Source organism: Sinohyriopsis cumingii, chromosome 5 (genome assembly GCF_028554795.1).
Source record: "Sinohyriopsis cumingii isolate HCF-2022 chromosome 5, ASM2855479v2, whole genome shotgun sequence".
Taxonomy (NCBI): Eukaryota; Metazoa; Mollusca; class Bivalvia; order Unionida; family Unionidae; genus Sinohyriopsis; species Sinohyriopsis cumingii.
This window is the reverse complement of record NC_142965.1, coordinates 21,866,885-21,894,066: the sequence shown is the minus strand read 5'-3', so window position 1 is coordinate 21,894,066 and position 27,182 is coordinate 21,866,885. Positions and strand designations below refer to the sequence as shown.

At 34.3% G+C, this 27,182-nt stretch overlaps 1 protein-coding gene across 1 annotated transcript in view; it reads right to left on the bottom strand.

The window, feature by feature from the left end:
* Positions 1 to 1,987: 1,987 nt before the first annotated feature.
* LOC149798765 (intraflagellar transport protein 81 homolog) overlaps positions 1,988 to 27,182 on the bottom strand; it is a 62,949-nt gene continuing 37,754 nt past the window's right edge. The window contains exons 9-15 of the mRNA XM_089957642.1: positions 26,953 to 27,048; positions 20,105 to 20,251; positions 15,566 to 15,715; positions 10,700 to 10,918; positions 8,798 to 8,884; positions 6,735 to 6,892; positions 1,988 to 3,855 (exon numbers count right to left, since the gene is read on the bottom strand). Of these exons, the coding sequence (XP_089813768.1) occupies positions 3,606 to 3,855; positions 6,735 to 6,892; positions 8,798 to 8,884; positions 10,700 to 10,918; positions 15,566 to 15,715; positions 20,105 to 20,251; positions 26,953 to 27,048 (1,107 nt within the window). The 3' untranslated portion in view covers positions 1,988 to 3,605. The remainder of the gene's footprint in view (positions 3,856 to 6,734; positions 6,893 to 8,797; positions 8,885 to 10,699; positions 10,919 to 15,565; positions 15,716 to 20,104; positions 20,252 to 26,952; positions 27,049 to 27,182) is intronic.

Below are 27,182 nucleotides of genomic sequence, written 5' to 3'. Positions count from 1 at the left end.
TGAGTGTTGGTATGTGATATAGTATATACAGAGATGGATTGAGTGTTGGTATGTGATATAGTATATACATAGATGGACTGAGTGCTGGTATGTGATATAGTATATACATAGATGGATTGATTGTTGGTATGTGATATAGTATATACATAGATGGATTGAGTGTTGGTATGTGATATAGTATATGCATAGATGGATTGAGTGTTGGTATGTGATATAGTATATACATAGATGGATTGAGATGGAAATAAAATCGGTTAAGAGGATGGATGGGAGAGGTGAAATAAAAGAAATTTATTAGATTGAAGAGACATATCAGAAAACCATATAACTAAAATGGTAGTTTATAAATACTGGAGAGGTGGATAGGACATTAGGATGCATGTACACACACACACACATAAACATTAATTATCCAAAATGACTTATTTATTACATACCTTTGAGGTCCCCTCACTCTGAACTCAAAGGGTTATATGCACAAGAAGAAATCTCAGATCAAACCACCAAGAAAGAAAAAAAGAGAAGATAAAAAGAAGGATAGATGGAATGAGTTCGGCAGGCATTCTTTTGCATTTGTTATTTGATAGATCATAATCAATTTAGATCATGTTAGGTCAATATCATGTGTGGCTCTATATCAAAATTTTTATTTTTGCTAATGACATGTCATCGATAAGAACTTTTATTGCAGGTTTATATAAATTATGAAGGATATGTGAATATTACACATCTGAGAATACCATCATACCTAATAAACAAAGATTGGTATGCATGGTTTTTTTCAAATTACCATCTACTTCCTCTGTAGTTCTTAATGGCCATGCTGTTGCATATGTGAGATGTTATAATTATTTGGGTCTTATTTTAAAAACCAGTCTGTCAGATAATGGGTTGGGGGGGACATTATGGCTTTTTGTTTACCTGTACAATGATGCTTTTAAGTAAATTTAGAAAATGTTCCTTCATTATCAAAATTACAAAATTAGATTATTCAGATCTTATGCTGCACAACGTCTTGCACACCTCTGTGGACAAACTCTAGTGAATGCGAGAATTAGTCATAGGTTATAACAATAGTCTTTGTTTACTATTAAGCCTTCCAAGATGTCAGTGATGACAAGAATATCCAATTGTAAGACTTGCTTCTTCCAGATCTCTGTGGAACTATATCTGGGTTAAATTCATGAATAACAGATGAAACCAATTACTCTTTAATTGTCTTTCAGACTTCTTTTTTACTTAATAGTGACAGACACATTCTATGGTTACAGATGTGTCTCCATATTTGCACACAAGACACAATTTTTTGTTTAAAGAACATTTATATTTTATTGTAAATGTATCAACAATACAGTCTGAAATAAAAAATTATTATCTTATTTTGTGATAACTTCAACTAATTTTTACAAATTGACACTTGACATGTGACTACTTTTAATTTTTAATTTTCATTTTAGGTAACAAATATGATCCCTCATTTTTTAAAAAAAAATGACAAATGGATGACGAAGGTGATACTAAGTGGTAAATGTGCTTATACAGTCATACAAGATTGTACAAATTTGTTCATTGCTAATGGATGTGCTTATACAGTCATACAAGATTGTACAAATTTGTTCATTGCTAATGGATGTGCTTATACAGTCATACAAGATTGTACAAATTTGTTCATTGCTAATGGATGTGACTGACTTAATGATGAGTACTTTTATACAGAAAAATGTGACAGACTTTTATGAGCACTTTGCACAGAAAACATTGGCAGGAATCTGTTTAGCATATTGCTTATTTTCTTGTCTCCAGTTCATTTTTCCAAATTATTTTACATTTTTCTTATTAAGAGACAAATACTTATGTGATGCCATTTTCTCAGTTTACTGGGGGATGAGGGGTAAGGTAAAAGTTGGGGTGGAGTGGGGATTGTGAGGGACTGCACTTTTAAAATATAACAAACCAGTGACAAAATATTAGAAAATAGAACAAAACATTAAAATTACCATTTATTTATTGACAATAAATCATATTTTTACAGATAAACAGAATATAAGATAGATGGAATGGTCAGAGATACAAAGGTGTTTGCTTTAAAGTTAAGTTTTCTTAACTATGTGTACTACATTCAGGAACCAAACTGAGGCACCTGCATCTAATTCTCAAGCAATTCTAAAGATTCAAGGATAGTTAATCATTATAAAGGTATTCATTAAGTCCTCCATTACTCAGAGACAGCTAAACATCCATTATTAGGGCTTTTCATTAAGTCCTTCATTACTCAAGTTTAGATACACAATGGGTCTCCTAAAAAAAGCAACTATACTGATAAATAACCAGTCAAGCATGACATAAGGATTTAATTCTTCACCAGCACTGTTTCATGTAAACAGTTCAAAAACCATTTAAAGCTTATTAAGAAACAAGTTTTCCTAGAAGGGACTGATGCTCTACTGTTCCAAGAATTCACAGAATAGCTTGTTAACTACCGAGTGTCAAAGCAATTGCTGCTGTTACTGTAAATCTCAAATGGGTGACAAAATTATATTCTCATGTCTGAGTAAACATGTTCCTAAGGTACCTGTAAGTACAAATTCATTATCAAGTCCTGAAACTGACATCATGGATAGCAGATCACTGAAATTGTTTTTGACAATGTTAAGATATAACCAAGTTAAGTTTGGTTAAATCAACAAGTAGTATTTTTTAAAACAAAAATTAGACAAAGTTACTGAAGTGGTATCATTCAAATTATCCTTCAGATATAAACACAAACTTGGTTTGTAAAAAAAAAAGTCCAAATCATCAGCATACAAGCCAGAAGAGCTAAAACGACAAGACTGTTGACATTAAATTAAAATTGATGTCAGTGTGCTGAAAAATACCAATATGATGATCTCTTACAGGGGACTAGTGACAACAAGTTTTTCAAGACGACCACCAAAGCATGCTGGGGGTGGGGTGGGGCTGATAAGTAAGATAAGGACCAACTAGATACCAAAGAATGTTTGTTAGTGAAAATGCCTTGTCTCTAAGGAGAAGTATCTAAAGCAAAATTTTATAATAAGACAACTTTTAGCAAAAACAATGTGTAAATATAAATATCTGTTCAGGAAAATAGCAACAGCAATACTTTCAAGATGGCCACCAGGGATCTTTTTTTATTAGGACCAACTGGACATCACACAAAGTCATTTAGTGAAATGCCCATACTGAGTAGGAGTAGTGATAATAAGACTTCCAAGATGGCCACCATCATGAACGTATTGGTGCCAGATTGGCACCATTTCAGTCTTTTTAGTGAAAATCCAGTGTAATTATGGCCATCTTTTTAGAAGGAATGATGGTAAGAATTTAACGATAGCCATAGTGGATGTCCGAGGGACAACATTTGATTTAGGATCAACTAGGCCTTTTAGATGAATGTGTATATAAAGTGTCATATAAGGTTAGAAGGAGTGGCAGAAACAGATTTATGGTAAATGGATGTTGGCCACTGGTCAAACAGCCATCGAAATAAGCTCTTTTGGACTATTACCATTAATAAGCATTAAGGGACCTGTCTAATATTCGTGTCAAACTTTAAACCAGTCTATTTGTGACAAAGGCTAAAATTACAGAACTAGTCTGTCATCCTCGAGAACTGCTGGTTTTTTCTCTCCATAACCCGAAACACCTCCTGCCACCATAACTCCACCACGCTTCTCATAACACAGTCTCTTCATCTCCAGCAGTCGCTCAACATCACGCCACATCTTCATCTGCTGAAGGGAGGGTTCATGATTCTCACGAATTGATTTCTGCTGCTCGCGTAAACTCTTCCCTACATTTTCTTGCTCTTGGATCTTTTTCTGATAGATTTCTCTGTTAAAACAGCAAGAATAAGATCAGATAAAGTCACTTTATTGCTGCATGCACTGATGTGCCGCCTGCTAAAATATGACAAAAATTCAGTATCTCTGAGTCATGGTGCAACAAGATGATAGCGAATATGATAGGATGATAGTGAATATGAACAAAGAATGAAAAAAAATTAGCAATGAGGACCTTCCATTGTTTTCTTTTTTTATATACTTCTTGGCACCTTGAGTACATTAAGTTATGTTCTATGTGGTTGACTTTTTTATCACAAGGCCCTAATTGACAGCATATGACCTGGTACACTTGAAGTCGTTGTTGACAGACTCAACTTTTTAAAATTGAGTGATAATTCTTGGCAAAATGTTGGAGGAAAAAAGGGTGATCACTATTTTTTCCTAATACAATACATGTATTCATCTGACAGATGAATGTGTTTAATTGAGAAAACGACTGCACAAAGCAGGTCTTTGGAGGAAAATAAACTATTCCTTGCGATTCATAAAATTTTATGGTGCTTTAGCTAGACAGAGATAGGTTTGATCCTTTCTAATCCCCTAGAAACATGCATCTTTTCTGTTATTAACTACTTCCCTCTGCCCTTTAAGTCTGTTATTAGATACATCCCTCTGCCCTTTAAGTTTGTTATTAGCTACATCCCTCTGCACTTTATGTTTGTTATTAGCTACATCCCTCTGCCCTTTAAGTCTGTTATTAGCTACATCCCTCTGCTCTTTAAGTCTGTTAATAGCTACATCCCTCTGCTCTTTAAGACTGCTATTAGCTACATCCCTCTGCTCTTTAAGTCTGCTATTAGCTACATCCCTGAGCTCTTTAAGTCTGTTTTCCTGCTCCTAAATGCAGGGCTGACAATAGTCAGTAATTAAAACAACCTGAAAAAAGACCTGAGGTAAAGACAGCAGCCTTGGTGAATCAAGAATACTGACCTTGTGGGTGGAATTTTGGGTGATCAGGGCCCAAATGATTTTATGAAAATTTATCTGATACTAGAGGCATGCCCTACATTATTTTTTGGATAATTATATGACAAAGCAATGAAAATATGTAAGTTTAACTTGTCTGTCATAACCAGATAAAATTCTGTCAGCAAATTGAAAATGCAGACTTACCTATAACATGAGGATTCTATGTTCCAACCTGATTTATACTATTTCATTTTCGACCAATTAACAGCCATGGAAATTATAAATTGAATAATGCATATATGCCACCAACCCCCCAACCAAGAAGTGTAATTGTTATTCATTATTATTGCTATTATAAGTGGAAGAAAGGGTAATTTGGGCATAAAAAGTGTAATCTAAATATATTACATGCCAGAATTTAACAAATCTGTGAGGCAAAGTTCAAATTTGAAGAAACCTGTCTTTGTAATGGTTGGCATGTATGATAATGTCCCATAGGTATGTAATTTTTTCTTGTAGTTGTCATCATCTGAACGCATAAATATATTAACAATAAACAGGAATTACGCTGATACTTGGGAAAACTTTTGTTGAATCTGTGTAATTCTCGTCTTTTAATACCATACTGTGCAATTTGAAAAGAGGTGATTATACATTAGTATTGTGCTGGTGTCATTTTTTAATTTAATGTTCACTTTCTTTAGGACTGTTCCTGTAAAACATACTTGGGACCCAGGGAAGGCACTATTTTTAATTTGATATAGTCACCCAAAGATGTAATTTAGAATTTTTCAATCATTTTTACACAAACTCTTTGAGTACTCAGAGTACCATAGTATTTTTTTTTTTTTAAGTACCCGCCCTGGGTACCATGTATCCTTAAATGGAACAACCCATAATAAATGTGCATGACATTGTGGAATTCAGGATGCATATTATCAAACCAGTTATTTTGCACATAAACTGTCCATGGTTTTTCATCCAATGCCATTTAAATAGGAAGATACATGAAAAAACATTCCAATCCTACATCCAGTGATAGCTGAATTCTGTACAACACTTCAGCAAGCCTGGTATGCTAGTTTTTCTTCTGACTGGTTTTCATTGAGAGAAACATTAGACTGGTTTTCACTGAGAGAAAAATATAGACTGGTTTTCACTGAGAGAAAAATTAGACCAGTTTTTGCTCTGCCAGCTACACCTGAAACAATCATGGTAACAAAACTATAAGTGTCAAGCTGATAAACCAGTGTACTGTTGGTGCAGTGCCAAACTGACACGCACCTCCAATTTTCTCCCCAATTATATACCAATCTCAAAAATATCCCCTGACAGCCACAACAAATTCAGAAATCCACCAACTGGTGGAAAATTCTCATCCCTGTTGATCTTTCTGTTTTACTTATCTGAAATGACGTCCTCACCTGAGTAATTCTTGAAAACTGAACAAATGTTATATTCTGTTCTCTGTCACATAAAATGAAGTGTTGTACATTTCTTCACAAACCAGAAATACAAACAAAAAGGTCTTAGTTAAACAGGGGGCCATAACTCCATCAAATTTGTGAAAAGCTAATTTGACTTGGGTCTTCTAAATATAAAGCCTCATGTCAAATTTGGTTTCAATCTACGAAGCCCTTCAATCGAAGAAGTCCTTCAACCTATGAAGTCTTTCAGTCTAAGCAGTCCTTCCATCTAAGAAGTCCTTCAGTTGAAGAAGTCCTTCAAAAGTTACTGTGTTGGGAAAAAAAGACAGATGGAGATTCTGGAGTCATAGCAAACAAAAGAATACAGAGGCTGGCTGTGTCAAAATTATGCTTCTTCAATCAAGATAATGTTATAACTAGACAAAAATGCAGCTAACCTCATCAGAGCTTCCATTAAAAATGTATTGGTTTAAACATTTCATCTTACAATGCGTCTTTATTTGCAGGTTGAACAAAAGAAGGGAAGTGATACCTGAATGTTTTCCTGCGTGCAGACATGTCATGAGAAGTGTATGCCTTCATCTCCTCTGTGACCCTTTGTTGCTGAATATCCAACATTGCCATCATGCAGTTCAGATAGTGATACCTGGACTCCTCCTGAGTGCACTCCTCATGGAAAATACGCACCTCCTGATAAAAATTAACAGAAATAAAATGAACTCAAAAGATTATAACTAGGATTATTTCTCACCAGTTAAAATTTTGTCTTTTTTTCCCTTAACATGTCAAATCAATTACACATGAGTATTAAAAACAGTTGGCATGTCTCTGTTTTGTAAATGTGATTAAAATCCAAAAATAAATTATGTTTTTTTTTTACTCAAATGTGCAGTTTGTTTAAAATGCTCACACAAACCAAAATCTGAATTCACCCAAAAGTTGTTTAATCTAATACTGCCTATAGAAATGTCCTGGTAAAACTGGGAACTAAGCCTAATTTGACCACTTGAAAATTTCAAAACTGTTTTGTACTGCAAGAAGAAACATTTTTTTTAAAACATTATGACAAATTTAACTGGATATTCTTTTTTCATTTTAAATTATAAGTCAGAGTGGCTTTTTGTTTAGCATGGAAGGCTTGTCACCAGAATCATGCAGGCTTGAATCCTACCATCTGATCAACTGTGTCAGCTACCATGGTGTGTACTTGGGCAAGGAATGTAACTCTATGTGTCCTTGGGCAAAGAACTTTACTCCAACTGTCTTGGTACAAAATGACCTACTTGTGTTGCTGTGGATGCTGCTCAGAATGAAATGACCTACTTGAATGTATTGATGTGCCGTAAAAGACCAAACCAAACCAATAATTTTACTTTGTTGCAATTTCACTGTTACTTATACAGTTTCTCGTGGCATTTGCTTTCAAAGAAATATTACAGCATAATGTTCTGCAAGAATGACAATATGATCCATCAGGGCAAAGGACACTCAGGGCAAAGGGCACTCAGGGTTCTACTGAACAGTTAGCTTAGTAATGTTCAAGCTGTTACCTTCATGAAATAAAATAGCAGTGAAAGGTCAATGTCAGTCTCTGACTTTTCACTGTTTAAGTTTTAGTTCAAAGTTAATAAACAGGTCTGGAAACTTGTCAGGATATTTATGGTGAAAGTGATTATAGGTCAATGTGTCTCATATTTATCAAAACTAAACTCTAAGAAATCATCTTAGGGGGCCATCCATGTATGCATGTGTACGGGGGGGGGGGGGGGGGGTTTAAGCTTTGCCAGATTTTTGCATACATACTAAATGGATGACCCCTTACTCGTTCTCCTGGTACTTAGATTATGTTGCATGATTTGTTCAGGGTGCTAGCTTTATTTCAGATGCCAAGAGCTTTATCTCAGGAGCGAGGAACTTTATCTCAAATGCCAAAAGTTTTATCTCAGATGCCAAGAGGTTTAGCTCAGATATGCCAAGAGCATTATCTCAGAAGCCATAAGCTTTATCACAAATGCCAAGAGTTTTATCTCAAAAGCCAAGAGCTGCTTGCCTTTTACAGCTAGCAGCTGTACAATTCTGCCCATAAGTTTTCAATACTGAATACACCCCAGTTCTTACCTGTTCTAATTTAGACATGTTACATTCAATACTGAACACAACCCAGCTCTTAACTTGTTCTAATCTGGACATGTTACATTCAATACTGAACACAACCTAACTCTTACTTGTTCTAATTTAGTCATGTTACATTCAATACTGAATACAACCCAACTCTTACTTGTTCTAATCTGGACATGTTACATTCAATACTGAACACAACCCAGCTCTTACTTGTTCTAATCTGGACATGTTACATTCAATACTGAACACAACCCAACTCTTACTTGTTCTAATTTAGACATGTTACATTCAATACTGAATACAACCCAACTCTTACTTGTTCTAATCTGGACATGTTACATTCAATACTAAATACATCCCAGCTCTTACTTGTTCTAATTTGGACATAGTACTTTCAACACTGAATACAGCCCTGCTCTCACCTGTTCTAATTGGACATATTAATTTCAATACTGAATACAGTCCAGTTCTTACCTGTTCTAATTTGGACATGTTACTTTCAAGGCCTGCTGCTGCTGTGTCATAGGCCTGTTTCTTGTCATTGTATTCACTCGCCAGGGACTGCAATGCAAAACATTAGATTTTGAAATGCCTGTGCAGACTGTAAGAAAATGCATGTTGGGAAAATCCACATTATTTAATTATCTCTCTTAAATACTCAAATACACCCTACAAGATAACAACCTTTAGTGTTGGAAACAAACACATGATCACTCCTCCGATTCTGATAACTGACAGCTGATTAATAACTGATCAACCTGCCCATGTGATATCTATCTTGCCAGACACAAACATTTTTCAAAACAGTTTCCAAAAAGTAACGACACAGAAAATCATTGAAGTTATTTTAGAAAGAACACAAGTAACAGAAGAGTTTTTACCAGATTTTACTGTATAAATGTACACTGTTATAAAATTCATATTTTCAGCCAAATTGACAATTTTGGTACACCTGTAATCATTATAGTTAATGTGCTGGTGAAAACGAGAACAGTTCAAAGGTCTATTAATTCATTACTTGGCATTTCTGTCTCATGGGCCTCATTATAGTTAATGTGCTGGTGAAAACCAGAACAGTTCAAAGGTCTATTAATTCATTACTTGGCATTTCTGTCTCATGGGCCTCAGTTCAAAGGTCTATTAATTCATTACTTGGCATTTCTGTCTCATGGGCCTCAGTTCAAAGGTCTATTAATTCATTACTTGGCATTTCTGTCTCATGGGCCTCAGTTCAAAGGTCTATTAATTCATTACTTGGCATTTCCGTCTCATGGGCCTCAGTTCAAAGGTCTATTAATTCATTACTTGGGATTTCTCTCTCAGGGGCCTTAGTTCAAAGGTCTATTAATTCACTACTTGGTATTTCTCTCTCAGGGGCCTCAGTTCAAAGGTCTATTAATTCATTATTTGGTATTTCTCTCTCAGGGGCCTCAGTTCAAAGGTCTATTAATTCATTACTTGGGATTTCTCTCTCAGGGTCCTTAGTTCAAAGGTCTATTAATTCACTACTTGGGATTTCTCTCTCAGGGGCCTCAGTTCAAAGGTCTATTAATTCGTTATTTGGGATTTCTCTCTCAGGGGCCTTAGTTCAAAGGTCTATTAATTCATTACTTGGGATTTCTCTCTCAGGGGCCTCAGTTCAAAGGTCTATTAATTCATTACTTGGGATTTCTCTATCAGGGGCCTTAGTTCAAAGGTCTATTAAATCACTACTTGGGATTTCTCTCTCAGGGGCCTCAGTTCAAAGGTCTATTAGTTTGTTATTTGGGATTTCTCTCTCAGGGGCCTTAGTTCAAAGGTCTATTAATTCATTACTTGGGATTTCTCTCTCAGGGGCCTCAGTTCAAAGGTCTATTAATTCATTACTTGGGATTTCTCTCTCAGGGGCCTCAGTTCAAAGGTCGATTAATTCACTACTTGGTATTTCTCTTTCAGGGGCCTCAGTTCAAAGGTCTATTAATTCATTATTTGGGATTTCTCTCTCAGGGGCCTCAGTTCAAAAGTCTATTAATTCATTACTTGGGATTTCTCTATCAGGGGCCTTAGTTCAAAGGTCTATTAAATCACTACTTGGGATTTCTCTCTCAGGGGCCTCAGTTCAAAGGTCTATTAGTTTGTTATTTGGGATTTCTCTCTCAGGGGCCTTACTTCAAAGGTCTGTTAATTCATTACTTGAGATTTCTCTCTCAGGGGCCTCAGTTCAAAGGTCTATTAATTCATTACTTGGGATTTCTCTCTCAGGGGCCTCAGTTCAAAGGTCTATTAATTCACTACTTGGGATTTCTCTCTCAGGAGCCTCAGTTCAAAGGTCTATTAATTCATTATTTGGGATTTCTCTCTCAGGGGCCTCAGTTCAAAGGACTATTAATTCATTACTTGGGATTTCTCTCTCAGGGGCCTCAGTTCCTTGATGATTGGAGCAAGGGCACTTTTCCGAGTTGCTATTTTTTGATTCAGCATTTTCACCATCTCAGAAATGTCTTCCAGTGTTCTACCCTTGGTTTCATCAAGTTCCCCCTTCATGGCCGAGACTTTCTCAATGTTATCCTGGGTCTGACGATATCCTGCCACACCATGTTTCTGCTCTACCACAGACTGGAAACATAAACAAAACAAGAAAACTTCATTATTTCACCTGTGAGAATTTGTTGTCTCCTGACATAGATCCTCCAGTCTGGACAAACATACATGTGATTTTCTTCTGACCTAGATCTTACAGTCTAGACCAATAGATTACAGGGGATTTTCTTCTGACCTAGATCTTACAGTCTAGACCAATAGCTTACATGGGATTTTCTTCTGACCTAGATCTTACAGTCTGGACCAATAGATTACATGGGATTTTCTTCTGACTTAGATCTTAGTCTGGACCAATAGATTACATGGGATTTTCTTCTGACCTAGATCTTACAGTCTGGACCAATAGCTTACATGGGATTTTCTACTGACTTAGAACTTAGTCTGGACCAATAGATTACATGGGATTTTCTTCTGACCTAGATCTTACAGTCTAGACCAATAGCTTACATGGGATTTTCTTCTGACCTAGATCTTACAGTCTAGACCAACAGATTACATGGGATTTTCTTCTGACTTAGATCTTAGTCTGGACCAATAGCTTACATGGGATTTTCTTCTGACCTAGATCTTACAGTCTAGACCAATAGATTACATGGGATTTTCTTCTGACTTAGATCTTAGTCTGGACCAATAGCTTACACGGGATTTTCTTCTGACCTAGATCTTACAGTCTAGACCAATAGATTACATGGGATTTTCTTCTAACCTAGATCTTAGTCTGGACCAATTGCTTACATGGGATTTTCTTCTGACCTAGATCTTACAGTCTAGACCAATAGATTACATGGGATTTTCTTCTAACCTAGATCTTAGTCTGGACCAATAGATTACATGGGATCTTCTTCTGACCTAGATCTTACAGTCTGGACCAATAGATTACATGGGATCTTCTTCTGACCTAGATCTTACAGTCTGGACCACTATATTACATGGGATCTTCTTCTGACCTAGATCTTACAGTCTTGATCAATAGATTACATGGGATCTTCTTCTGATCTAGATCTTACAGTCTAGATCCAATAGATTACATGGGATTTTCCTTTAACCTAGATCTTACAGTCTGGATCAATAGATTACATGGGATCCTTTTGTGCTCCTAATGCAACCTGAACTAAAAAAGTTAAAATTATGTTCCTCATCAATCCAAATGATATACAAAATTCTTGACTTCTTACTTTACTCTAATAACACAACAGTTACTGTAAAATTCAAACTTTATCCAAGCATATTTTATTAACATTCTCATTAAACCTAGTGGTAATAGTTTCAACGGCTTTTGATAGTAGGACAAGGAAGTACCATATATATTCACTTTTAAGTCTGGTTCAATTGCAAACAAAAATGATCCAGATCGGTCATTGCATAATGCACTGGCAGATTAGAGTCTATGTTGCTTGTACTACTCATTACTCCTAACAAACTGCATATATCCAGCTCTACCATCACATTATGTTTGCAACTGGATTCCACTTATAAGTCAGTACATAACATTGCACATACAATAAGGTTGATTGGCACAGTAGAACTTTTAATTGCAAGTCTATGGTAATATCTGCAAACAAATGTTAACACTTTTTTTTTTAAAAACTATTTTTTTTTGGTGTTGACATAGATAGAATTGACTTTTTCAATAAAACTTATCCTACATTTTCTATTGTTAGGAAAAAACCACCATCATGATCATCTAAATTCTAAGAAAATCTAAGCACAAAAAAATGAGAGATCTATGGTTTAATATAAAAGCAGTTAGGACTAACATACTTCCGTATGTGCATGATAGTCCCAATCCCTTTTCTTTTTCTAATGAATGAATAGATTAGTCAATAAATTGTTCTTAATAGTATTAAAAAAGTGACTTATTATAACAGGGCCATATTTTGTGATTTCATTGAAGTAGAGACTTAGTGGTCATATTCAATGTTCTCAAACACGGATATTATGTCAGTTTATTGCATAAATAACAAAATAGAGAGTATGTCAGTCCATTATGTAACAGATGAAATAGTGGCCATGTCAGACCATTGAATAATAAATGAAACAGTAACTATTATGTTAGTTCATTATCTTTTCTTAGATAAAAATGGCAAACTTTAGGATTAAACATCTGTAGGCATATGTAAATACAGTCATCTCTAACAATTTGTATATCAATGAAAATCTGGTATGTATAATTGTAACTATCCATCGGCAAATGTAAACACAGTCATCTCACAGTTTGTTTTATTAAGAAAATCTGGTATGTATAATTGTAACTATCTGTCAACAAATGTAAACACAGTCATCTCAAACAGTTTGTATATCAGCGAAAATCTGGTATGTATAATTGTAACTATCTGTCGACAAATGTAAACAGTTATCTCAAACAGTTTGTACATCAATGAAAACCTTCTTTCTATCATTGTGATTATCTGTTAGTTTCACTTGTAACCCAGCTGACAGAGCATTTGCAATCAAAACTCATCACTTGTGTAATTTTTCATCAATCAAACATCCAGCATTAATTTATGTAGATATTTTAAAAAATTCCATGAAAATACACAGACAGTTTCTTGTTTCTGACAGTCATGTTCACTGATCCCCATTGCTGAGCTCTCGCTCTCTCTCTCTCTCTCTCTCTCTCTCTCATGTTGTGAGCTGAACCTACCATTTATATAAGAAAATATCAGACTGGTGTAAACATATTGCCATAGATAAGACATCTTTATTTAAAACTGGAACATCAATTCATCATTATTTCTGTTTTGAACAGACATGCTTGTGAAGAGAATAACTTGTTTCTGAGAGGCTGATCATGCATATATCTTCGTTTTAAAAAGTAGCAGCTGCATAGTAAACTTCCTGATCTAGTTATCAGTGTTGTCTGTATAATTTTTGGCAACACAAAAACAAGAGTCGCTTGATGGGACTGATGCTCTACTGTCTGGAAAGAATCTCCAAGAGTGTCAAAATCATCTCTTGAGCAATACAATTTCAAATTAGCTCCGTGGCAAACATTTGGTATGTCAGATTGGCACCATTTCCATTCAGAACAAACAAGACACCATTAGAAGACTTTTGGTAAAAACTAATGTTGCAACAACCATCCACTCAGGAGATTTTCAGTATGTTCATTATAACAACCATATTTTAGGACCAATTGATACCATTTTCATTCAGGACCAATTGGCACCATATTCATTCAGGACCAATTGGCACCATTTTCATTCAGGACCAATTGGCACCATTTTCATTCAGGACCAATTGGCATTATTTTCATTCAGGACCAATTTAAACCATTTTCATTCAGGACCAATTGACACCATTTTCATTCAGGACCAATTGGCACCATTTTCATTCAGGACCAATTGGCACCATTTTCATTCAGGACCAATTGACACCATTTTCATTCAGGACCAACTATTTATCATAATAGTCTTCTGGAAAAACCTCATCTTAATGTTACTTTCCATTTAGGAGGTGTAGCTGTAACAAGATTTTCAAATTGATGGCCATAGTGGATGTCACTTTGAGACTCTTTCATTCAGGACCAACCAGACTGCATGCAAAGTCTTCTGGTGACAAGTCAATGTTGATACAATGTACTTTTCAGAAGGAGTTGTGATAGCAAGATTTTCAAGATGGCTGCTGTGATGGCCATATTGTCATTCAGATCTGTACAATTTTCATGTAGGACCAACTAAGTATTTATCTATATCACCATATTATTGATTCTGTAATGCACTTCTGTAGCAAAATTAAATTATGCTATAATATTTGATTTATTATCATTTGTCACGTTAGCGAAATTGATGTGTAAAATTTGTAAGCACTGTTGCATTGCAAGTAAGTATAACAATGTTAATTCTACACAAACACTGGAATAAAATATAAAGTTCTAAACTTACACAAATATTCTGTATCATGGACAGCTTTATTTCAATGCATATTACAGGCCTCTCCAAACCATGGTCATATTATGTTGTATAGTTTATCATTAACACTACCAGTCAGAATGTGTTTCCCACAGCATGGCAAAAGACCCATAGGTCTTACATGAAAGTTGATGGGGAAAAACCCAAAGGTCTTACACAGAGGTTAATGGGAAAAGCTCACACATATTACAAGAGGTTGATGGGAAAAACCCACACGTCTTACACAGAGGTTGATGGGAGAAACTCTGGTCATAAGCTCACAAGGGAAACATCCATATAGTTTTTAATAATGCTCGATAACATCTTAGCAATGATCAAAAGTCAGATGGCAGCCAGACTGCAATTCACACCTGGACTTTATGAGACCTTATCCACAAAGGAAGTTAACCTTGCATCTCAGAAAATGGAAAACAACATTAAAAAACTGAAAAATGTCACAACAAGAAAACAAGAATACAATTTGAAACATCAGCAATGGGAGAAAAGGGCAAGAAAGTACTAATCACAAACACTCAAAATTACAATATATATATCATTTAAACTGTGATGACATGATATTAAACTACTTGTATGGTCATTTACTATGCTTTAGAAATCCAATGTCATTTTGATGCTGAGATCGATCAGAATTATTTTAACTTAAGCCATATATTATTTATCATATATGAAAACCAAAATTATTACTGGGACCAAATTATCACCTGATAAGACATAATAAAAATCCTAGAAAATGCAGACAAGGACAACTGACCAGTTGCTGATTGATGTGTTCATCCCGCTGTCTGAGAATTTCCTCTGTCCGACTTAGCACACCATTCTCTGCCCTCAGTTCAGCCAGCTCCTGACGCTTTTTCTTGTAGATGGAGCTTTTACTGCGCAACTTATTTACGTACCTCTTGAACTATAAATATTCAAAAGAAAATTTCGTGTCTTGTAAAAATCATGTTGAAAAATGTCATAGGTAGTTTTCTTTAATTTTGACCAAAAAAAATAGAACAAAATTCAAATTCAAATTTTCAATTTTAAAGAACAGAAAACAGAGAAAAAAATTAATTTTATCAAGTGTCTGAGATACTAAGTCACAAAATTTTGGTCAGAAATATTCTGAATTTATTAAATGTGGGAAAAAGTTTAGAAAAAGTTTAAGATTTGCAGTAAGTTCTTTAACTGCAAATAGCAAATGTCCAGTAAAATAGCTGACATGTATAATAACCAAGTTCTTCCCCAACATTAAGGTAAAGTCAAAGTAAATACGTCAGATAATTAAGAATTTCACCCACTAGATAAACCAATAACTGTTTTACCTGTCCATCCAAAAAATTAAATTTGAGTCAAAGATTCCCAAAAGAAACCAATGGAGATTATTAACAGTACAAGTCACACATAAACCATGAGAATTATATTACAACTACATAGGCTATATTCCATCTTATCTCTGCCCATCTGTAGGTTTTGTGTCCAGATGACTACTACAACAGGTTTTACTGTACAAAATATGGGTAGGTTTGGTGTCCAGATGACCACTACAACAGGTTTTACTGTGCAAAATATGGGTAGGTTTGGTGTCCAGATGACCACTACAACAGGTTTTACTGTACAAAATATGGGTAGGTTTGGTGTCCAGATGACCACTACAACAAGTTTTACTGTACAAAATATGGGTAGGTTTGGTGTCCATATGACCACTACAACAGATTTTACTGTACAAAATATGGATACGTTTTGTGTTCAGACAACCACTACAACAGGTTTTACTGTACAAAATATGGGTAGGTTTTGTGTCCAGATGACCACTACAACAGGTTTTACTGTACAAAATATGGGTAGGTTTGGTGTCCAGATGACCACTATAACATGTTTTACTGTACAAAATATGAGTAGTTTTTGTGTCCAGATGACCACTACAACAGGTTTTACTGTACAAAATATGGGTAGGTTTTGTGTCCAGATGACCACTACAACAGGTTTTACTGTACAAAATAAGGGTAGGTTTTGTGTCCAGATGACCACTACAACAGGTTTTACTGTACAAAATAAGGGTAGGTTTTGTGTCCAGACGACCACTACAACAGGTTTTACTGTACAAAATATGGGTAGGTTTGGTGTCCAGACGCCCACTATAACAGGTTTTACTGTACAAAATATCGGTAAGTTTTGTGTCCAGATAACCACTACAACAGGTCTTACTGTACAAAATATCGGAAGGTTTTGAGCCCAGCTGACTACTACAACAGGTTTTACTGTACAAAATATGGGGATATTCTATCAATTAAATCTGAAGAATAATCTATCAGTCACATTCATAGGTGTCAACTTGTATGGTTTACCCATAATTTGTATGGATTTTCCATTTTTCGGCAGTGTACGGCCATACAACTGTTTTGTACGGTTTTGTTCATAAAAATATTTACATTTAAATTTTTTTTTTTCATTTTGTGTGCATCCGGGACTCTTGGCATAATGTTTTTTAGCATAAGAATTCAGTGAGACTATGGTTGCCCAAAACAGCCAATCAAATCATACTCAAAACCGCACTTTTTCTTTGATAATGAAACGAGTTTCATTCATGGTTCACCTCCAGTGTGAAGATCTTGTCATTTATCACTCGGAGATTAGACGCTCACTCGATTTCTAATATTGACTAACTACCTGTGTAGTAAGTACGGTTTCTTATTTTATACATTATTATTTTATTATTTATACTTATTACTATCAAATGCATAAAGTTTGCATCAATTTTCAAACTTAACATATTGTGGCAATCATGTTCGTGTAACCGTAATTCGTCCGACTTTTCTGTGTGGAGATAAAGTCAATTTATTAAAATTTCTAACAATATACTTATTAAAAATAAATACTCTACCGATTTTAGCACCCGCATTTTATCGTGCTGTTATAGTTTTGAGTTAAGTTTGTCAGACAGGTAATGCAAACAGGAAGATGCATTGCCATAATGACAGATACTGAGTGACTCAAAAATATTTAACACTGCCAATTTATATCAAGTTTGTGACCAAAATCGGCACACCTTATAGCAAATTAATAACTTTTCAAACACCAGATTCGCAATTTTAATAAAAACGATCAACAGCTCACGAGGTATAAACTTCCGGACTGCTACTTTGTAAAAATATTTATTTCTAGATTTCAATTTTTGGATAGCTCTTGGCATAATATCTTGGGGTTTATGGGGACAAATATAAATTCATAACATATTTGTAATCGGCAGATCTTCCTCTATCAAATGTCAAATCTAAATTTACAAAAAAAAAATTTCTCTCATCTAGTTGAAATATTCCATCCATCAAATGGCTGAGCCTAACTCAAAGAAACGCAAGCCTGAAGACACTGACCGAGGTCGTGGCAAGTTTCAGGCTGATTGGATTTAAGTCTTCCATGGCATTGTAGATGTATCCAAGTTAGGATCTTCACATTCTTTTTGTAAAATATGCAGTAAAGACATTAAAGTGGTGGTATCGATCATATATGATCTGGAGGAACACTTCAGGGCAAAACTGCATGAAAGAAATTTTGAAATGAAGAAGGAAGCATCCATCAAAAGCTTCTTTGCTTCGCCAAAGCAGGAAGATGATAGTGTTATAAGTAAAAAGAATGAAATAAAGTTTCAGAAATGTAAATAATTATGTAAATATGTGTCATAATAATTTGTGTATAGCATTTGTTGTTTTAAAACTGTTGATCTTTTTATAATGTATGAATACATTTTTTAGTGTAAGGTTTTTTGGTCTTTGTAAGGTTTTTATTGGTCTGGCATACAGGTTTTCATCTCAAAGGGTTGACACCTATGCATATTATTTAATTATTTAAAGCAAACAACGCCAACACCTAAAATCCATGACTACATTTGCTTAATGGCTTTTCAAACTAAATTTAAATAATTCTTTACATCAGATGGTCTCTAGAAGATCAAACATCAAAGATCTATAAAGAAAATGCCATCATGGCAGGAAATGTAGAAAGCCATTCTATCTACAACTTCATACAATGTCTTAAATGCATAAATAGCCTGGAAAATGACACATAAAAAAATGTCAAATCAGATACATACTAATGGATCATAAAAATATATAATAATGGATCATAAAGATACATCCAAATGGATCATAAAGATACATACTAATGGATCATAAAGATACATACTAATGGATCATAAAGATAATTACTAATGGATCATAAAGATACATACTAATGGATCGTAAAGATACATACTAATGGATCAAACAGATACATAGCAATTGATCATAAAGATACATACTAATGGATCATAAAGATACAGATCGCTCTTCAGAATACCAAAGTATATATAAAGAGTTTCCTCTAAATCCATAAATATGTGGAATCAATTCAATATGTAAATTGATCAAATGCATAGAATTGATTAAATATGTAGAGTTGATTTGATTAAATAAATAAACTGATTAAATATGCAAAACTGATTAAATACATATAACTGATTAAATATAATGCATAGGATTAAATATCTAAATTGATTAAATGCACTGAACTGATTAAATATATAGAGTTGATAAAATACATATAATTGATTAAATATATAGAGTTGATTAAATACATAGGATTAAAAATGTAAATTGATAAAATGCATTGAACTGATTAAATATGTAGAGTGGATTAAATACATAGGATTAAATAGGTAAAACTGATTAAATACATAGGATTGATTAAATATGTAGAGTTGATTAAATACATAGGATTAAATATGTAAATTGATTAAATTTGAAGAATTGATTAAATAAGTAGAATTGATTAAATATGTAAATTGAATAAATACGTAGAACTGATTAAATACATAGTGCTGATTAAATGCATAGGATTAAATATGTAAATTGATTAAATTTGAAGAATTGATTAAATATATAGAATTGATATGTAAATTGAATAAATACACAGAATTTATTAAATACCCAGAACTGATTAAAACTATCAATGTATCAATTATGGAAGTTTATATATAATCTTAAAATTTTAAACTCTTGTAAAGACAGTCTCCAAACAGTAAACCAAATATGTTTCCTTTAACAGCTGTTCCATTTCAGAATCAATATTAACTATCACAAATGAAAAATCTTCCAATTTATGGAAGCTGTGAGTAGAATGTTTAGTAGCATGAAATAAAAAGTTATTTATCTTAGTCTATGTTCATTACTTGCTAAAGAGTTTGTTTAACACACTATATGTCACATGTAAAATTTTACTGAAACCCTTGGGTGTTAACAGGAGTTGGAACAAAATGATTTACACTCATTCTTACCTCATCTCCTTTGAGTACCTCCTCACCATTAGAGGTCTTAGCCAAATCTCGTTTCTCTTCCACCTCGTGCATTAGATGTGCGTACTCATCCCGTACTTCACGCAAAGCCTCTGCCACCGTCTCCTTCTTATTAGCAATGATAGCTGCCTATAAATAAATAAATAAATAAATAAATAAAAATAAATAAATAAATACATAGATAAATGTTACAATGCTATAATGTGAGCTAAGCATCCTAAAGTTATATTTGTAGGTGATGATTATCTTTAATCACCCAAATTATTATTTTAAGGAATATCCAAAATGTGTCACGAACTATCTGAAGGATTATAAGAAGGAAGTATACCGTCTTCAATTCTTCGATCATTTAATTCCAACTATAAAAGCTCTGTAGGTCAGACAAGTCACAAATCACAATAAATTTTCAGGTGCTAGATATCAGCAATGAACATAATGTTAGTGCACAATGCTACATATCATTCCAAAATTTCCTTTCCTATGCAAACACCATACAATTATGCCCAAACATCACCTTTGATTATTTTGTTGCTATGCAGAATCCAACACAAGATAGACATGTAGTCTACATAGTCTAATATGGTTTTCCATCTCATTTTGATATTATGTAACTCCTCTGTGAAAACTGTCACTAGCTTAGCTTACATGACCTACTTCAGTTCCGCAGCACTCATACCTGTCACAATTTCTACCATAACTGGTACAAGCTTTCAGGGCAAAACTCTGCATTATATATAATACTAAAAACTGTCGAACTAGTGATTATGACTTCCATCAAACTCTGAATTATGCTTGAAAATCATAGAGTAATTGGTATTGATCAGTCTTACTTGCAAACTAAAAGTGACTATTGAAATTCACCATCTGTTAATGAACTGGACTGCAAGCTTGCCAAGTCCAGAGAGTTTATGTTCGGATCCAATGCAGAAATAAACAAGATAATGTTCACATCATGGCGTCACCACATCTACATTAAAGATTTTGACTTTCACTGAATGAAGTACCTCCCTTGGATCTGAATCACAGGCACCAGTGTATTAACACAAATAATAACTCCAAAATACAATAAAAATGTTTCAGAAATAATGCTTTGAAGTTAATTGTAATACCCTGAAGAACTCAGTCATAGTTTGTCTTTGAAGTAAGAAAAAAATAACCTTTTTACTTAGCTAAGGTAATCACACTAATAGTATGGAGTAGAAGGCACAGAGACAGAGAGAGAGATTGTATTGTGATAAAAAAACAAAAGCATGAATATGAAGTTAGAACAGTTTTAACATGGGAACTGAATGTGCAATAGATAATGCAGAGAACACTATCGGTTCAAATATAAATATATTCACTTTCAAAAGAGTTCATATTAATTACTTTCCGTTTCGTCAAAGTTCTGCAGAGATCCTAATTTGGCAAGCACCTGGCTCAAGTCCTCCAAATCAAAACCATTTAACTCTACATCCTTCTCATCATCACTATAAAATGCTGGCTCAATATCGCTGGAACACACAAGATGGTCCTCACAGCCATTCCTATGGTTGCTAATGATGCACACTTTAAATGACTTTTTGGTGGGCTCTGATTTACCCTTTAATGTTTTACAGCATCATCAATCCAGTTGATCACAGTCTGTTTATCAGCTGCTTTGATCGCTGGCCTACAGTCCTCATCCTTAGCTAGCTTGTCAACAGCTTTCTTTAAAAAAGGCAGTCAAGTGTTTGCATAATTCAGCCTTTATGGGTTTATTAATGGAAACATCTAGTGGCTGGAGTTTGGACATACATTCACCCAGAATTACAGCAGGGATGACATTTAGATTTTTCAGTGCCTTCTGCAGTGGATGTCTTGTGAACTGCAAATGAATCCATGATAAGGAAAAAGCATTCTGTGTGTATTTTAGATTTGCCTCCTGTATCCATCGCAACATCAGCACCTTGCCCATCCAGGCTTTCTTCTGCACAGTCACAACCCAGTCCTTCTGTATTTTCAGGTCTTCCAAATCATGAACACCCCTGAATATAACCATTGGTGGTAGTACCTATCCTGATTCTGAAACATTAAGTACTAGGGTTAAGTGTATTTTTTGTTACCACCCCCACCGCCCGTTGTGTGAATGCGTAAGGATTTAGTTTCCTTTTTCCTGGTACAAGGTCAAAATACATGGGTGTTTTGTCCATACTGATAGTCATGGATTCATCAAATTCATCCTCATCTCATTTCTCCATCACAAATTTGGAGAACAAGGATATTTCATCTTCTAAATCGGCAGGCAGTTTCTGTGCCATGGATGTTCTTTTTCGAAAAATTAAGATGTGTCTTTTCATGAACTACGAGACCCAAATACATATAGCTTTAAAATCATCATCTTCTGAATTTCCAATGACCCCGCTAGTATATGTACAAATTCTGTCAATAGTCACAAGGATTTGTAAGTCCCACTGAACCAACTTGTTGATTTTAATGTCCGATTCTTCTCCATATTTAAGTTCTTACACTTCTCAGCAAGTGTCCTAATTCTGTTAAATTTTGAGAACAGTCAAACTTCATCCAGGTACTTATTGATGATTTAGGCACTCTGAAATGCCTTGCTGCTCCTCAGATTCCATGTTGTTTTGCAAAATCAACTACTTCCAGTATTGATCCACCATGAATGTTCTATAATGCACACGATGAGCACCGACACCATCAGTTTCTTCTTTTGTTGCATCTAAAATCTCATCACGATTTGAGACAGTCTCTGGTTCAACCTTGCATTTTTTCTCTGTACTTTGCTCTTCTTCATTCCCATCATCTCTGGGTAATTTCTTTGGTCAACCAACAGGTTTGATGGGTTTTGATTTGGGAATCAGATTAATTTTCCATGAACAAGGCAAATCCTCTTCACCAGAACTAAATCATACAAAAACTTATCCACAGTTAAATGTTTTATGATGACTCAGCTGATTTTTATATCTTTATTCCTAGATCACATGCTTGGTTGACTTCTTCGTAAAATACATATTTATAAAACATTATGGTTAGCATCACACATCCCATGAGAAACTTACTATTTGGCAAAAGTCTCTTATATTTTGCATATTTCTATTTGAAATTTTTTTATATCACACATCCCATGAGAAATTTACTATTTGGCAAAAGTCTCTTATACTTTGCATACTTCTACTTGATCGAGCAAGTGTTCATAGCTTAACTGATAGACAATGATAGTCAATGGTTGATCAGTCTAATATCAAATTTGGGGGTGGGGCCTCTTAATTTAGTGCCGCTGTTATGAATGGCATCTGATCCTGCTCAACCCATTTTACAACAGTTAATTGATGTGGATTAACATTGTAGAAAAAAAAACGACATTGCCACCAGACAAAAATCTCTATTTTCCCAAGCCAGTTTTCATGGTTGAAGCAATTACCTGGCCTAATGTAAGAAAACAAAAGACAAATCTGCCAATTATAAATAAAAGGAAATGCTCAGAAAAAAAAAAACCAGATGGCCAAAATCAATAATGGAATGAATACTGTGTAGAAAATTATAATTGTGTTGAGGTAAGCCAAAACATAAAGCAAAAATGTATCAATTATGTCAATATATGCTGGTTATGCGCCTTGTATAATTAATGTTGTGTATCTTTCCATATGAATTACATCTCATTTTTGCAATCTCTTATGTCTCTCAAAAATGGTCAATCTTGAGTGTGGGTCATAGTAGATAAAATAGTAATGGACGTCTTGCTTAAATGTGACCAAGATAAATGTGATTCAGTAAATATGATGAATAAAGTAAAATCTCTAGTATTTCTGGGAATAAACAAGAATATAAGTGACGCAAAGTAAAATTTGCACCCTGTGAGTACTGTACTTTCCATTGTCACTCCGTACACTTTAAGCAAACCTGTGAAATATGAAGTCTTTATTTTATGTTAGAAAAAATGGCAAATATACACATGCAAAATAATTACACAATTTTTTTATATGTTCTTACAGTTTATTGATGTGGTAAACGAACAAGAGCTGGTCAATGCTGAATGCAGTCTGGAGATATTGCCAATTTTGTCATTTTATATCTTTAAGTGTTGGGACACTGAAACATATGTATTTTTTATATGCACATAACTCTTGGGCAACAAAAGTAATTAATTTTTTTTGTCCCAAGAAATGCAGTCATTACACCAGTCAATTCAAAGTCATACCTAGTCAACTCATAATCATAATTAGTCAACTCACAGTCATAACTAGTCAACTCAGACATAATAAGTGAAGTTAAAGTCATAACTAGTCAATTCACAGTCATAACTACTGGTAGTCAACTCACAATCATAACTAGTCAACTCAGTCATAACTAATCAATTTGCAGTCATAACTAGTCCACTCACAATCATAGCCAGTCAACTCAGAGTCACAACTAGTCAACTCACTAACATTAAAATCTTTAAGGATGTTACACTCTGAAGGCTGTCATAGTCAACCACTGTGTTAAAGCTACTCCAGCCCAGATCAATGTATCAATTCATGCAAGTGTTTATAAAAGTAAAACGTTGTTCATTCTTTAAACCAAAACAGTCATTAAGCTGACAAAATACAGAATTCAAAAGATTATATGTAAGAGGAAAATCTTTTAAAAGTCACTGTCCTAAATTATTGTAAACTTTCAAAACTTCCATTTATCACATTATAGTAGTATAGCCATTCAAAGCATTGACACACAATGGAAAATCCCTTAAAAAACATATAACAACACTGAAAATCTATATTTTTAAAAGTAGATACAAATCTATATTTTTTAAAAGTACTAGATAAAAGTCTATATTTTAAAAAGTAGATATAAGGAAATATTTACTTGTGAAGCAGAAACATTTTATGTGCTATTACATGTCTCCACTACACTCATGAAATCTTTCCTTAAACCTGCTAAAACAGAGTGGTCAAACTACAGACATGAATGCCATATGGTTCCTGTGTCATTTTTTGTGGCCCCGTGCTCATATAAAAAGCCAGTTCTATAATTATAGTATACACAAAATTATATATATATCATGAATGGCACACAAACTTTACATTTTTGGTCGATGTGGCCCATGCTTTTAAAGATGTTGGACCACCCTGGGCTAAAAGAATCTTTCCATATATCAGCTAAAAGAATGAAGACATCCTTATATCCTTTCTCCCTCCTTCACTCCAAACCCCACCGCTCTCTCTCTCTCTCTATATATATATATACAGTCAAACCTGTCACTAGAGACCACTCATAGGAAAAGGGAAAACTGGCCATTGCACACAGGTGACTGCTGAATAAAGGTTCACCTTTTAAAATTGATTTTTTTGAATAAATATATGCAACAAATATCATCCTCATTATTATTATTATCATTAACTTTATATTAATAAGATTGTTTTATGTGCACTATACAACAAGATTACAACTAAGGGTATAAGTTGTTCTCTCCCAAATTTATATTCCATGCAAGATTACTATATACTGCTCCCTTTAATCCATCCTTTAAATCAAATCATCACCAACTTAAAAATGTACACCATTCTTAGTTTGTTCATGCTATAAAAACAATATCTGGATTAGTCAGTTACTCAACTTGCCAAGATTATAATACAGTCGGCTTGCATCACAAGCCAATGATGAACAGCAAATCAAAAGAAACTGTATATGGCTATTTGTTCTGACCCATGAACTGAAACTTTACATAGCTTTACAGACAGAATTTTAATACTGAATGATGCCTGGAACCAATAAAAAGAGATGTAACTTGTATCTCTTCTCAATGACAAAGCTTTTATTCACAGGTAAATAGATGAAGATATCCAACTATGCCTGTCACACATGCCTGTCACACATGCCTGTCACACATGCCTGTCACACATGCCTGTCACACATGCACAAAAGCTGATGTTCATAAAACAACTACTTCACACCATGCAGCAATAGAATTGCTTTAGCCCTCAACCCTAATGATAAAAACTGCCTTCCTTTCGAATTTAACATATAGACACCTTTGTCAAAACGACTGGAGTTATAAGTATAGAGCTAAGAAATGATTGCATATTGACTCCTATGATCTTCATTTATCTAAACAATGCCTTCCTCATGAAGCAAAAATTAAGTTTGCACAGATTAAATGGATAATACAGATATGCCCTAGATACTGTTTTAGGTATGTAGAAACTTTTTTGGTTAGGAAACACCTCTTCACTGATTGCAGAAGGCATGTGACCATTATATACAGGAATTTACATAGGAAATTTAGTGTGAGCAAAATTAGAATAGATGTTGTGAACAGGTAACTGCTGAGTAATGGTGACCACTATGACAGGTTTGGCTGTATATAGTCTTCCTCATAAAAGATTTAAGAAACAGTAGAATAAATATACCATGTAAAATGTCTTGATGACCTGGAACATAGCTGGGTATGTGTATCCTACACACATAGTTTATTATATACTGCACAATGAGTTGAAATTTCATTATGAATTTTATTATTTTTGCAGCTTCCTGTTGTGACTTGAGTGATCAGATTGAATCCGTATCTTTCTTGGGGCTTTTTTGTTTTTGTATTTGTTGGGTTTGGGGGTTATTTTATCTAACTACAAGCAAATTTTGCAAACCTCCAACATTTATGCTATCTACTGGTGACTTGACTAATGTAAATATCAAACCCTGCCTCATTAGCACCTAAGTGACATCCTGAGAAGGGGAATTAACTCTTACAATCATTTCCTTTGGTAACATGCATGCTGCACCAGACCTGTGAATGCCTATGTTTGAGATATATCCAGAAAGTTTCATGCCAACAAACTAGGTTTAAAAGCCATGTAAGAATGAGTTCTAACTTGTTGCCTGAAGATAGACAGTTTGTCATCCATTGGTTCCCCACTTCTCATTCTCTTCTCCACAAGTTGATTGATTTCTGTGGTCAGTTCCCGGATCTACAGAAAAAAAGATAAGGTTCCAGCATTATTAAAAATCTACATGTGTTTTAAAACACCTTTTGCAAGAATTACATTACTCTTCTCTGCACATTAATCCTATCTTTTAAATTTCCTATTGCCATTTCTAGAAT